The sequence below is a fragment of the Euleptes europaea genome, chromosome 7 (genome assembly GCF_029931775.1).
Source record: "Euleptes europaea isolate rEulEur1 chromosome 7, rEulEur1.hap1, whole genome shotgun sequence".
In the NCBI taxonomy this organism is placed as follows: Eukaryota; Metazoa; Chordata; class Lepidosauria; order Squamata; family Sphaerodactylidae; genus Euleptes; species Euleptes europaea.
The window spans coordinates 80,973,374-80,988,319 of record NC_079318.1 but is presented as its reverse complement, the minus strand read 5'-3'; the positions used below and the strand labels follow the sequence as shown (position 1 = coordinate 80,988,319).

The window sequence follows — 14,946 nt, the reverse complement described above, 5'->3', positions numbered from 1 at the left end:
CCTCTTTAAGAGAAGTGTAAGATAATTATATATAAGAGCATGTAGATTGTGGGAGAGGCGCGCAGCAGTTTGGATGTGTTTTTTGGTTGCTTATCTGACTGGAATAAAGAAACTTGGCACTTAAGTGTGGAGGCGTTACTCAACAGACATAACACATACCTAAGGGGATGCATGCAAGATCAGACCTTAACGCCATGGCTTGCAAAATATGCTTTCCATGTTTTGTTTTGTTTTCATTTTGCAATTTCCAGCCTGATGAAGAGTTCTGGTGTACTCGAAACCTTGCACCGTGTGGTTGGGTTTAACATAAGGTCTTACACGGTTTTCATGCTTGGTTTTGGACCTTGCATGGACCGATATAGCTGTACGGCTTTATTTATTTGATGGGTACCTGTTTGTTTTTTTAGCCAAGAAAGGAAGAATTTTGTCAACAGGCCTCTGAAAAGGCTGAACAAGGTAATATCACAAAATTGGGCTATAACTGGTCCGGTTGCCTTGTGCAACACCTCCCCATTTATTTCAAACATAAATATAGAGATTATGAGGTCCTTCCTATTGCTCTCAACCTCCCAGGCAACTGTGTTTCGATTTCTTCTCTGGCATTTAGGACTATTTTGGCCTCATTTGGGGTGGTTTCTCTATTTCTGTGACAGAACAAAGAATGGATGACGTGGACTACTACAGCTTTGCAGAGAATGCGCTGTAAGGTGACAGGGCAGCAATAAAGTTATGGTAAGCGCATTGCCTGCTTGCTTTCCTCCGATCTGACCTTAATAGCATGGTCTGAAGAATCTGCTTTCCATCTTTTGCCTTTTTATATTTTGTAACATCCAGCCTGAAGAAGCGTTCTGGTGAACTGGAAAGTTTGCACAATGTTGTGTGTCATTTCGGTTGGTTCTAGTGAAAGCTGTGTGGCTGTTTAAAGGCTCTACCTCGCTGTTGCATCTCCCACTTCGCTCACACTGGCTAGGGCAGGGTCAAGCTATCACGCTTTTGCTCTGGGGTCAGTCCTGATCTTCGTGACCCAAGAGGAAGAAATAGGATCTAGCCCTATGGCTTTTGCAGTCTCCTATCTTTTAGGTGTAACCATCTCGCAGATGTGTTAAATGATTTTAAACTTTTGTCTCACTCAGGCCAGAGCCATTTGCACCTGTCAACACCGAAGGGTTCTGTGCTTGGAGTCTGAGGACTCATTTCCCCCCACCCCATCACCCTTCCTGTGATTTTTTACAGTGGAGGGCATTTCTCCACAGTGACAGAATTTTTTTGGGTAACCACAGATATGCACGATCCTCTCAAAATACGTAGTTTTCGCCGTGTTCGTCTGCAGTGGGAGAGCAAGATTCGAGTCCAGTGGAACATTAAAGACTAACAAGACTTCTAAGGTATAAGCTTTTGACCGTCAAAGCTCCCTTTGCCAAATACAAGTAGGAAGAGAGCTTTGTACCTGACAAAGGGAGCTCTTGGCTTTCCAAACTTATTCTCTTGAAAAAAAATTTAGCCTTTAAGGTGCTACTGGACTCAAATCTTGGCCCAATATGTAGTCCTTATTCTGTGTGCATCCTGACTGCCATCTCTCCTAGAACTCCAACACTGCATGTGTGTAGCCATGGCACTGAGTGAAATGTTAAGAAACAGTTGACTCTTCTCAGGCACAACTTACATACACTGGCCAGTATCTTAGGGTGGCAGGGTGCAAAACCTAGGAGTCTCCCTAATCCCAGAGGTGGTCCCTCTATTTGTGGCTCAGAACACCCTCATTTACCAGGATTGAGCCTTGTCCTTGAAAATGCATGCAGGGCTTCAAAGTCTAACTCCAGTTGTATCCGATTGTTAAAACATGAGGATAGGCACGTGGTCGTTCACTGCTGTGGCTCCCACCTTGTGGAATTACCTGGCTGAGGAGGTCAGCAAGGCCCACGCACATTCTGCACAATATGCAAAACAGATACTTTCAGGACAGTACAATGGAGCAGTCCAGGAGGGCACTTTTATCAAGGAATATGATCGTAAATATTTGCAATGTTTATTGTATGTATCATTTTCCTTTTACTGCATTGTTTTGTGCCTTTGTAATCCACTCTGTAGTTCATGATATGTCCTGCCTTAGACAGTGTTCTGTTTGTATTGTTTCTCAATCTCTGTAGTTCTAGGCCTGTTGCAATGTTAGTGGATGTTTTGTGCTATCTGATTGAACTGTTTTTCTGTATTTTATAATCCCCTTGAGTCTCAGAAAGAAAGGTTGGCTATAAATGAAGTAAATAGGAAGCCAAATTAAGCATCATTTGTGGGTGTCTGGTAATGGGAGACACACTTAATTATTTTGATCATTAATTAGGATTTCACGTATTATGCAGGAGAAACCTCCTCTTTCCAAAACTCAGAACATGCAACAGATAGTGTGATACAGCAGTAGAAAAGAGCAAGGGTCCAGTAGCACCTTAAAGACTAATAAAATTTCTGGCAGGGTATAAGCTTTCGTGAGTCACAGCTCACTTCTTCACTTCTGAAGAAGTGAGCTGTGACTCTTCACTTCTGAAGAAATTAGCTGTGACTCATGAAAGCTCATACCCTGCCAGAAATTGTGTTAGTCTTTAAGGTGCTACTGGACTCTTGCTCTTTTCTACTGCTACAGATAGACTAACATGGTTACCCATTGTGATACAGCAGACAGTGTGGGACTGAAAGCCAGCCTAAGACGTTGTGGTGCCTCAGGCCTCTTTGTCTCTGGTGACCTGACAGCCATTTTGGTGTAGTGACTAGAGTGCTGAACTAGGATGTGGGAGGCCCAGGTTCAAATCCCCACCCTGCTATGAAAACTCATTGGGTAACCTTGGACTCGCGGCCTAATCTACCTCATAAGAGTTATTGATGTGAGGATAAAATGGAGGAAGAGAATGCTAATGTAAGTTGTTTTGGGGTCTCCATTGGGCAGTAAAGCAGGGTATAATTGTCCAAATAAATGAATACAAATTAACATGGGCCTCAATATAGCCAGAAGTTCTCTTCAGCAAAGCCTCATTGAAATGGACAGGAGGCCCTGTTCACTTCGGTGGGCCTTTGCCCTGGAGAACGTCCCCCTGGTTCAGATCTGTCTCTCCCACAGAGCTGCCCTTAATACTCTCTGACATCTGCCGCCTGAAGTGACGTCTCACCTTCCAGGAGAGATCCAGGTTCAAGCATGTCAGGCTGTTTTGACCATTTAAACTTCGTTTCTCCCTCATGCAAATTGCAATCCCCCATAAAAGTACACATTTTTTCAATATTATTTTGTCTGTTAGTAAATCAGAATTATATGTATATTAAATTTATAAACAGAATCTATTGCAGTACGTATAAACGGCTTATAAAAACTGTACAGTATACGTACATAGCACAACCGACTCTACAAAACTGATGGCGAGAAAGGGAATGGAAAAATATGAACAAATACAAAAAGAAATAAAAAGGAGAACAGACGCACATCCCTTGTTTAAAGCTCTGCTCAGCCATGACCACTCAGTGGGTGGTCTTTGGTGTCAATGTCTCTCAAGCTAACCTTCCTCTCTGGGTCTGTTATGAGGATCAAAGCAATAACACTCCCCCTCAAAAAAAAACTTGGAGAAAGGGCAAGCAATAAAGGTTATAAATAAAACAGTAACAAATAATTGCTATAAAATGTACAAAGGTAGCCATTAAAATTAAGAATGGGACCAAGTATGCTTTGAGGGAAATGTTATATACAAATACCACTAAGTTGCGTGATTAAAAATGCCTGCACAGAAAGACAATTGCAAGTCAACTTGAACAGTCTTCTCTTCAGTCTTAGGACCATTTTTACGGAAAACACCCAAAGTCCAAACTGGAAGGTTACTATCCTCAGCCAGAAGCTCATACATATGATATTGACATTCTGTTGCTTCCACAGGGTGGTGGTAATTCTGGGTGTTCTCACTACCACTGAGAATATAGAGCATTTGCAGTGCCAACAGAGCATCCATGAAATGGTTTCCCCTGCACTTCGTTTTCAGCCCTCATGGCCACTATTTCCTCTTCTTATGCCACCCTAGGACTTTTGCTTTCTTTTTTAAAAAAATGATGTATCTTTTAAAATGATAATATAATTATACTATTACCCTATAGCAATATGTCAATTTCATTTGGTAACCAATTCATAGAATCATAGTTGGAAGGGACTACAAGGGTCATCTAGTCTAACCCCCTGCACAACGCAAGAAATTCACAACAACCTCCCTCCACACCCCCAGTGACCCCTATTCCATGCCCAGAAGATGGCCAAGATGCCCTCCCTCTCATGATCTGCCTAAGGTCATAGAATCAGCATTGCTGACAGATGGCCATCTAGCCTCTTAAAAACCTCCAGGGAAGGAGAGCTTGCCACCTCCCCAGGAAGCCTGTTCCACTGAGGAACTGCTCTAAAATTCATAATTGACATATTGCTGAAACCTAAGGCTGAGTGATATGTTAATAACTGATGCTTTTTTAAAAAAAAAGCACTCTAGGGGTATCTATGTGGGAGGGGTAGAGAACAGTGACCTCAAGTAAAGAAGTAAAGAAGTAAAGAAGTTTGAAGTAAAGAAAGTGGTGCTGATGTGATGTGAAAATGTGCACCTTCCTGTCCAAATGACACGCTAACACAGTCTGATTGAGATCTTCCCCAACAGATCCTATCAAGCCAGGTTTGGGAAAGATCAGAGGGAAAATCCTCACCAGTGAACTATTAGAGGACAACATCATATGGATGCTCAAAACCAAAGCAAAACCTCCATGTGGAGGCACCTTAGTGTAGTGTAACCAAGAAGTTTATTTCCTTATTTATTACTTTAAAATACTATGTATACCCTGCTGCTAGATGGGGTTTCCCATCCAGACCTCTGATCAGATGCATCCTTGCTCAGTTTCACTAATACTACAGCATCTGTGCCCAGAATATTCACCAGGCACAAAATTTCCACACTCATAGTGAATCTACAGGTAGGGATGGATGGAAATCACATTCCCCTGACACTCTGCACTCACCCAATATCTGAACGTTCTTCAGTAGATTTTCACCCCATTTCAGAGTGAGGGATGAGCCGACTACTATGAAAACAACTTTAGGTGGCAATTTTAGATTTTCTTCAAAATTTGGGATACCTACCCCCAACTGTCCAGAGAAAAAAACATATCCTAGAGGGAGGAGAACAATTTACCTCTGCATCTCACTCTTCTTTCAAGATGCTCACAAGAGCATACCTGGGGTTACCCCAATTAGCAGCATATAAACCTCATTTTAAATTTAAATGCCCTTCACAGGAATGCCCAGTTCTCCTCCAGGGAATCCTTCAAGGACATCCCATCGATTAGGAAGCCAACCATCCTCTCCCCTCAGAAGACTCCGAACATTTTATTGGGATGTTCTCCCCACCCACCCCTTTTACTTAACTGATTCAACCTGGGTGTTCTTTTCCCCCTCCTCACCCACATCTCTTATGTACAAAAAGGAGCTTTATTTCTGGACCCTACAAAAACAAGTGCAAACCAAATGCAGTTTTTAACCCTAATGATAAATATCCAGCAGGTTAGGGAGTCAAAATGGGGATAGGTGGGAGAGTCTATAACAACATCGTCATCAAATGCCCCTTCATCATAGCCGGTACAAAATATTAGTCCTTAAGAACTTGAGAAATGCCTTGCTGGATCAGACCAAAAGGTTGATCTAGCCCAGTGTTCTGTTTCCAGCTGTGGTCAATCAGAGGAAGCCCACCGTGGCCAGGCCCAGTTCAGGGAGGTTGCCCGGGGCAGGTGCCCCAGGCTACCGCTGACGCTGGGGGATGCAGATTCCATGAGATCGGGAGCGCACATAGCCGGACTTGCAGGTGCAGCGATAAGAGCCGCTGGTGTTCACGCACCGTTCCGTCTTGCACAGAAGACCCCGCTGGTTCAGCTCCCGGCACTCGTCGATATCTGAAAGAAAAGGGTCCAAAGTTTTGTAACAAGGAGTACTAGGGTTGCCAGCTCTGGGTTGGGAAATACCTGGATATTTGGGGGGCGTGAAGCCTGGGGAGAGCAGGCTCTCCATACCATGCATAATTTTATAGACCTCTTTCATGTCTCCCCATCAAGTAAAGTGCCATCAAGTCACAGCCAACTAATGGCAACCCCAGCAAGGGGCTTTTGAGGCAAGTGAGAAGCAGAGATGGTTTGCCATTGCCTCCCTCTGCAGAATCTTCGCTAGTGGTCTCCCAAGCACTGACCCTGCTTAGCTTCCGAGATCTGACAAGATGGGGCTATAACCATGCCGCCTTCCATCCTCCCTATATACTCCAGCACATTTGTGTGTAAAAGCACCGGAAGGGCTCAACATCTGATCAGTGTTTGGTCTGGCCAAGGGTGCTGTCTCACTGCATGCTGGAAAAGCAAAGCCCCCCCCCTTTACCCAGGCAGCGGGTGCGGGTGCTGTCCAGCTGGAAGCCCAAGGGGCACTCGCAGTCCAGGCCCTGCTGGGTGCGGACACAGCGGCCATTCACACAGCGGCATTCGTCAGAGTCCTCCTCTGAGCTGTCGGCATCTGTGACAAGGCAGGACAGAAAGAGTTCAGTGTCCGGGCTGCTCACGGCCATCCTTAAAGTGCTCACATCCCAAGTGGTAGAAATCCTCAAAATGGGGGCAGGCAAGAGAGAAAGCTGGGCAACCTCCTTATTGCAGCTTCCTTGGTATTGACTTGCCAGCGTGGTGTAGTGGTTAAGAGCGGTGGTTTGGAGTGGTGGACTCTAAACTAGAGAACTGGGTTTGATTCCCCACTCCTCCACATAAGTGGCGGAAGCTAATCTGGTGAACCAGGTTGGTTTCCCCACTACTGCACATGAAGCCAGCTGGGACCTTGGGCTAGTCTCAGTTCTCTTAGAAGAATAAGAATTGATTTTTATATGCTGACTTTTCCTACCACTTAAGGGAGACTAACTGGCTTACAATCACCTTCCCTTCCCCTCCCCACAACAGACACCCAGTGAGGTAGGACGGACTGAGAGAGTTCTGACGGAGCTGTGACTAGCCCAAGGTCATCCAGCTGGCTTCGTGTGTAGGAGTGGGGAAACCAATCCAGCTCACCAGATTAGCCTCCGCAGCTCATGTGGAGGAGTGGGAAATGAAACCCAGTACTCCATATCAGAGTACACCGCTCCAAACCACCGCTCTTAACCACTACACCACGCTGGCTAGAGCTCTCTCTCAGCCCCACCTACCTCACAGGGTGTCTGTTGTGAGGAGAAGGGAAAGTGATTGTAAGCTGGTTTGATTCTTCCTTAAGTGTTAGAGAAAGTCGGCATATAAAAACCAACTCTTCTTCTGCCCCTGTCCTGACTGATGGGAAATGGCAGAACAGGACGAGCCAGATTGCTGCCACACAGGGGTGCCCGCCGTGCCCCCCCCCGCTTTCCCCTGCCCAGAGATTCACTCCATGTTCCCTCCCCTGTCTGCCACCCTCTCCCACCAGTGAGCGTTTTGTTTTTTGGTAAATTACTGGTGGTAAGGATTGTGCTATAATTTTTTTTACCCAATACCAATTTTTAAAAAAATGGCAAAAAGCCTGTTAGTGATGGGGAGGTTGGCAGGCAGGAGGGGGAAAGGTGTTGGATACAGGCAGGGAAATGCAGAAATCCACACCTTTCCTTCCACACTTCCTCCAAATTTGCTGTTTCAGCAATGATCTACCAAAGGAGGTTCAGGGAAAGTCAGGGTGGAAAACATGAAAGCATGACTGACATCATGCACCAGCCAAAATTAAATCAGGTGTGGGGGGACAGAGCAACCTCTTCGCCACCGGTGGGAGATTTTTGGGGTGGAGATTGAGGAAGGCAGGGTTTGGGGAGGGGATGGACTTCAATGCCACAGAGTCCAATTGCCAAAGCGGCCATTTTCTCCAGGGGAACTGATCTCTGTCGGCTGGAGATCAATTGTAATAGCGGGAGATCTCGAGCTAGTACCTGGAGGTTCACCACAAGAAAAGAAGGCTCAGTGCTGTAAGGATAATTGGAGCAACCCAAAACAGCACTATAACACTATAAAGCAAATAAGTGAATTTTATAAAGTGCAAAGTGAATAAATATATACAGCATATACAAGGGAGTACAACCAGATACAAAATTTACAATAACAATCCAATAAATATGACTTATCAAGAGGATGCCAAGGATCCTGATTCAACAGGTAAGTTCAAGTAATCAACCAATTAAGGTATCATTTGATATTAGAATTTTTTGAATCATTCAAATTCATATGCGAAACGTGGTCCCGATCTAGACAACACGTCTGACATCTTTTTCCTGTGGCTTTGTTCCAATAACTGCAACCTAAAAAGAATTTGAATGATTCAAAAAATTCTAATATCAAATGATACCTTAATTGGTTGATTACTTGAACTTACCTGTTGAATCAGGATCCTTGGCATCCTCTTGATAAGTCATATTTATTGGATTGTTATTGTAAATTTTGTATCTGGTTGTACTCCCTTGTATATGCTGTATATATTTATTCACTTTGCACTTTATAAAATTCACTTATTTGCTTTATAGTGTTATAGTGCTGTTTTGGGTTGCTCCAGTACCTGGAGGTTGGCAACCCTAGCATTTTGCCATGAATCAGGTCCCTCGACCCAACTCTTGTCTTCTCACAATCAAACCACAGCTGCTGGAAACAAAAGTTCCCAAGTGCATTGGGGCCCAATTCATAGATTTGGCAACCTCCAGGTACTAGCTGGAGATCTGCTCTTACAACTGATCTCCAGCTGATAGAGATCAGTTCACCTGGAGAAAATGGCCGCTTTGGCAATTGGACTATGGCATTGAAGTCCCTCCTTCTCAAACCCTGCCCTCCTCAGGGTCCACCCCAAAAACCTCCCGCCAGTGGCAAAGAGGGACCTGGCAACCCTACCAATTCAGGCCATGGCATGGGCACGTGGAAGCTCAAGGAGGAAAGGTGCACAGAACATTCCCATGTGGAAGCTTGAGTGCCCACACACAGGCCTTTACATTCTCAATGGAGATGAAAGAAACATGGAAGCAGCCGACCTCTTTCCCCCATACATCCACACACATGCAAAGTTGAAAGAGGCAGAGAGCCCCCTCACAGCAAGGGAGGAGCCCTGTAAGTTTCAGACCTCCGATGAAAACACCCCCTTTACAGTGAATAGGCTGCTTCCACCTAATGGGATTACAACCCCAGCCCCCCCCTGCACCACCACCACTATCGTACCAGGTTACCCATTTAGACAGACCTCAGCTGCCCCCCTCCCCACTCTCACCTTTATGCACCTTGCTGAACAAAGCGCTGAAGTCCCAGAAAGAGTTGCTCTCACTTGGAGTAGACTGGCAGTTCAGGCCTAGGACAGGACAGAACAGTTACAGGTTTTTCCACCCTCTCAGGCACTGGCGTTTCCTCACTTGGCAGATTTGGCCCTTAGGCCCACGTGTGCCTTGAAGCCTCCCTCCCCAATACCACATGCTTGAGAGGTTTTTCTTCAATGGGGAGAGAAAAGGCACTCTGCACATGATATGTACCAATGATTCATCAATTATGTCACACATTCCAGGGTGGAGCCCTCAGTCAACCTGGCTCACATTAATCTCTTCACTCTGCACATGCTCAGAAGCTCTCAAAGGAGTGCCTCCAGGTGTCACAGGACCGGCCCAGGCCTTGGAAATGGATTCCCCATCTCAGTGCTGTCCAATACTTTTTTTAATATGACTCATGACTCTTCCCTTTAGAAGTCCTCCCTTGCAAACCCAGGTGTCTGGATAGAGGGTAGAAGTGTGTAGGTAGAGGTACTCTGCACTTTTCCCCACCCCTCATCTAACGACCATGCTTAATGGCTCCTCCTTCCATCCCATTTCATAAGAACATAAGAAAGGCCATGCTGGATCAGACCAAGGCCCATCAAGTCCAACAGTCTGTTCACACAGTGGCCAACCAGGTGCCTCTAGGAAGCCCCCAAACAAGATGACTGCAGCAGCACCATCCTGCCTGTGTTCCACAGCACCCAAAATAATAGGCATGCTCCTCTGATCCTGGAGAGAATAGGAATGGATCATGACTAGTAGCCATTTTTACTAGTAGCCATGGATATCCCTATCCTCCATGAACTTGTGCACTCCCTCTTCAATCCTTCCAAGTTGGCAGCCATCACCACATCCTGGGGCAGGGAGTTCCACTATTTAACTATGCGTTGTGTGAAGAAATACTTCCTTTTATCTGTTTTGAATCTCTCACCCTCCAGCTTCAGCAGATGACCCCACGTTCTAGTATGAGAAAGAAAAGCTTCTCCCTGTCCACTCTATACCATGCAAAATTTTATAGACCTCTGTCATGTCTCCCCTTAACCTCCTTTCCAAGCTAAACAGCCCTAAGCGCTTTAACTGCTCCTCACAGGGCAGTTGCTCTAGCCCCCGGATTGTTTTGGTTGTTCTTTTCTGCACCTGCTCAAGCTCTGCAATATCCTTTTTTAGGTGTAAAAATATCCTTTTCAGAACTGTATACAGTATCCCAAGTGTGGTCTCACCACAGATTTATACAAGGGCAGTATGATAGCAGCAGTTTTATTCTCTGTTCCTCGTCTAATTATGGCCAGCATGGAATTTGCCTTTTTCACAGCAGCTGCACTTCCCGCCATCCACAGTTACCTGGGCCACGTGGGGGGCAGGGGTGGCACTGGTAGCCCCAGCCTTTCCCATACTGGCAGCAGCATTCCTCATAGCTGAGCTGGTGACCGTTGAATGGAGACGAACACATCCCATCCTCACCACGGAGCTGCCAGCAGACATCACGACGATCGGTCACCCTGTCTGTAGGGTAGGGGTGGGTGGGGAACAAAGAAAGCAGCCAGCTTAATAGTACTTAAGTGTCTGCACAGCTCTGCTAAGCATTTGAAAGTGCTTCACGTATATGCCTACCCCAATCCGGTTAGGCAGGAGAAAAATATGACCCTCATATTGCAAAGGGGTGGGTGAGTGGAGAAAGCACGGCATGCCTGAAACCATTTTGCAGGTTCAGGGCAAAGGTAAGCTTTGAACCAGTAGCTTTCTAATCCGAAGCGTAGTCTCTCAGGGCCAAACTAGGCATTTGCTCTTTTAAGAGTCGGGTCTGGGTTCTCCAGAATAGTGGCATTCTGAGCCCAAATGGGCTCGGCTTTATTTTTTAATTGCCATTCCTCGCAGCTGTGGTTGCCAACCTCCAGGAACTAGTACAGGAAATTACTGATATCAACAATGCAAAACAAATTGTATTAAATGCTGGAAGACAAATAATACTGAAGTGCTATATACAAAAGGTGAATGGTCAATGCAATATATACAACAATTTATATAAGTCCATATTATATGTCAAATGACGTCAAAGATGGTAATAATCATGCTGAAGAATAAGATGGAAAGATGGGATACGATCGTTTTGAAGTCTTCAGTCCCAATTCTACATATAAAAATATGGTGTGCTTTACAATATGCAATTTATATTTTCAAATTTATCTAATATATAATATTAAATAGCAAAATTCTACTTACATATCACCAAGTACGCACTTGTTTCAATCACGACTCATTGCCTTAACCCACAAGGGGAATTAACAAGTTCCTCAAAGGGATACAAGTTGTAGCTGTACAATGACTCTTTGCAATAATCAATAGTTCCAAAGGACTCAAATATGCCAGTGCAAGCTAGGTAAACACAGCGTCTTACAGTAGGTATACAACGTTCCCACAAGGGATACAAAGTGTAGCACCCATGGTTTTTGCTGTGAAGAAGAGTTAATATCAAGCCGGTGTGTGTGGTGATGTTTCTGTTTTTGTTTAAAGGGTCAGTATACAATTTAAATGAAACATGTCAAGTCATTTTCTAAATTCAAGCCCTGTGGAGTTGGATAAAGTGTGCCTCCTTCCGTCTTAATATCCTTTCTTTATCTAGTCTATCAAAACGCTTGCTTCTTAACCTCCAGACCACAAAAAAAGCGCAAATCATTTTCATTGTGCTTGAATTTAACAAAGTGGTCTACTACTGGTGCCAAAAAATTCCTGACACGTATCCTGGACCTGTGTTCCAAAATTCTCACTTTGATGGGGCGCACGCTGGATCCGACATAAATCAAACCACACGGACAGAGCAAACAATAAACATCTCCTGCCATTACAACTGATCTCCAGGCCACAGAGATCAGTTCCCCTGGAGAAAATGGCTGCTTTGGCAATTGGACTCTATGTAGGGTTGCCAACCTACAAATACTAGCTGGAGATCTCCTGCTATTACAACTGATCTCCAGCCAATAGACATCAGTTCACCTGAAGAAAACGGCCACTTTGGCCATTGGACTCTATGGCATTGAAGTCTTTCCCTTCCCCAAACCCTGTCCTCCTAAGGCTCCACCCCCAAAATCTCCAGGTATTTCCCAACCCGGACCTGGCAACCCTATGCTGTATGGCTGCAAGGAACCTGGACCCATCTTTTGTTAAAAAACGAATGCCTAGTATGGTCCTTAGCCATTACGTTACACCAGTTCTCAGTCAGTTCTACCAGCTTCCCTCAGCACACATACCCAGAGTACACCAGGCTGGACCCTGCAGAGTTCTGGGGCTTACCTGCCTGTGTTTCAGGGAGTTGACATTCCTTGCCACTGGGGTCCAAAGTCCAGGGAGGGTGGCAGTCGCAGGAGAAAGACCCCACGGTGTTGGTGCAGCGCCCCAGTTTGCACACCCCAGGATCTTGGCATTCATCCACATCTATAAGCATGAACAAGAGAAGGCCCTTCGCCTGTGTCCCCTTCACAACATACACACACACCCTCCCAAATTAGAAGGGATATCCCTGACTTGACGATGTAATTCTTTGATCTTTGAGACCTGATGCATAAGGGCAAAGTAAAGGCCATTCCAGACACAGTTCATTTCATGGCATTTCTCTCTGTTTCAACGAGGACAGCAGACGGGATAGCTGTTCCCTACAGAACTGTTCTGTACAGAAGGCAAGTGGAATACCAAACAATATATGTGAAAATTTAAGCTCTGGTGCGGACATGCATGTTAAAGAATGGTTCGTTGACTGGTTGGTGAAAAGGGCTGATGATTAAATAAATCTGCATTTTGCCAGATCATCAGTGCAGATGGGTCTTGAACATAATTTCGTTTTATTTTGCATCATCCGTTTTTGCATTGCTTATTGTAATTGTCTTCTAATTCTTGTAATCCAGTTTTTGCATTCCTTACGGTATGTCTCACGCTGTTTTAATGCATCGTTTTCTAATTTTGTAATCCTCCTTGAGGCTCAGTGAGAAAGACAGACTGTAATGCCAATCGATAAATCTTTATGGTTCCGTTACAGAAACACACCAGAAGCAAAGTGAAATAAACAAACTTGCAGCTCCACTAATCGATCAAGCCATGTGCAAATTCACCTTCCCAATAAACTGATTAATGTTATTGCTCTCTCTCACTTGTATTCTGTAAAGAGAAGAATCTACACATCCCATGGAGATTAGACCAAGAACACTGTGGGCTTTGAGGCTGAGTGGAGATTTGAATCCAGATCTCCCCAGTTCAGTCCAACACTGTTAAGTGGTGACCGAAGTGAATCTTATTCTTGGGAGTCAGCTTGTTCTTTGGCCCAGCCCTTAAGAGGGAGGTGGGTACAGGCCCAGAGTTGCTTTTCAAGGGGCATGCCACTCACCGATTTCACTGGCACTAATGCACTTCTTCTGGGTGGCATCATAGATGGTAGAGACAGGGCAGGCACAGCGGAAGCCCCCTCGGGTATTCTCACAGCGCCCGTTCATGCAGTTGGACTCATCCAAACACTCGTCCACATCTGAGGAAGAGACAATTGTGCAATTCAAATCCTGAGGCTTTCGCAAGCACACGTGCTCAGGAGCGCCGTCACCAACAAGGGGGGCACACGCAAAGGTCTTCTCACATTGGGGCAAAAGACCTCTGGCTGCAGTATCTTGCTCTGGGAGCTGCCCTGCCATATGAAGATGTGCATGCCGCCCTTCCCCCCTTCCTACCAACACACTCCAAGAGGTTGCCATCATAGTAGAAGCCTTGCTTGCAGTAGCATTCATAACCCGGCTGCGTGTTGACACACTTCCCTTCCTTGCAGATTTCCTGCCCAAACAGGGCACACTCGTCTATGTCTGTAACAAAGGGAGGAGGCAGTCAGTCCACACCACACGCCTCCCTGCTCAGAAGTACTATGGTCAATGCATTGTTTCTATAAGCAGTTCTTCACAAGTAGCACAAGAACTATGCTACATGGATGCAGAGGTGCCACTAGGCTTTTAAGAAAGGAAGGGTTTGCTAAGCCTGCGGCCTGCTGGGGAAGCTTGGTTTAGGTTTGCCCCAGCCTGTTGACAGGAGAGCAACCAGAGAAATAAATGTGGCATTCTCTGCCTCAGTAGGTCATGATGGGTAGCCGTGTTAGTCTGTCCATAGAAGTAGAGAACAGCAAGAGTCCAGTAGCACCTGAAGAAGTGAGCTGTGATTCCCAAAATGGAGAGGGCTGTGGCTCAGTGGTAGAGCATCTGCTTGGCATGCAGAAGGTCCCAGGTTCAATACCCAGTATCTCCAGTTAAAGGGACTAGGCAGGTAGGTGATGTGAAAGACCTTTCTCTGTCTGAGACCCTGGAGAGCCGCTGCCGGTCTGAGTAGACAATACTGACTTTGATGGACCAAGGGTCTGATTCAGTAGAAGGCAGCTTCATGTGTGTGACGGAGCGATCATCAGTTATTAATTAGGCCCAATAGCTAAATGGAACCTCCATGTTCTGAGGCAATCTACCTCCCAGTACTCCATGCTAGAGACAGAGAACCGAGGGTGGCCACTATGCCTGCATTACAAATGCTTGTTGTTCCAGTTTTTATGGTCCCAACAAGGCTAAGCCATACGGTTTTCCATGGAAGCCTTTCCCAAAAAATGTGGGGGAAGGGTAAA

At 45.4% G+C, this 14,946-nt stretch overlaps 1 protein-coding gene across 1 annotated transcript in view; it reads right to left on the bottom strand.

Annotated features, from left to right (window-relative positions):
- Positions 1-5,459: 5,459 nt before the first annotated feature.
- LTBP3 (latent transforming growth factor beta binding protein 3) overlaps positions 5,460-14,946 on the bottom strand; it is a 44,624-nt gene continuing 35,137 nt past the window's right edge. The window contains exons 22-28 of the mRNA XM_056853897.1: positions 14,021-14,149; positions 13,687-13,824; positions 12,603-12,743; positions 10,656-10,817; positions 9,281-9,358; positions 6,419-6,550; positions 5,460-5,946 (exon numbers count right to left, since the gene is read on the bottom strand). Coding sequence (XP_056709875.1) covers positions 5,795-5,946; positions 6,419-6,550; positions 9,281-9,358; positions 10,656-10,817; positions 12,603-12,743; positions 13,687-13,824; positions 14,021-14,149 — 932 coding nt within the window. The 3' untranslated portion in view covers positions 5,460-5,794. The remainder of the gene's footprint in view (positions 5,947-6,418; positions 6,551-9,280; positions 9,359-10,655; positions 10,818-12,602; positions 12,744-13,686; positions 13,825-14,020; positions 14,150-14,946) is intronic.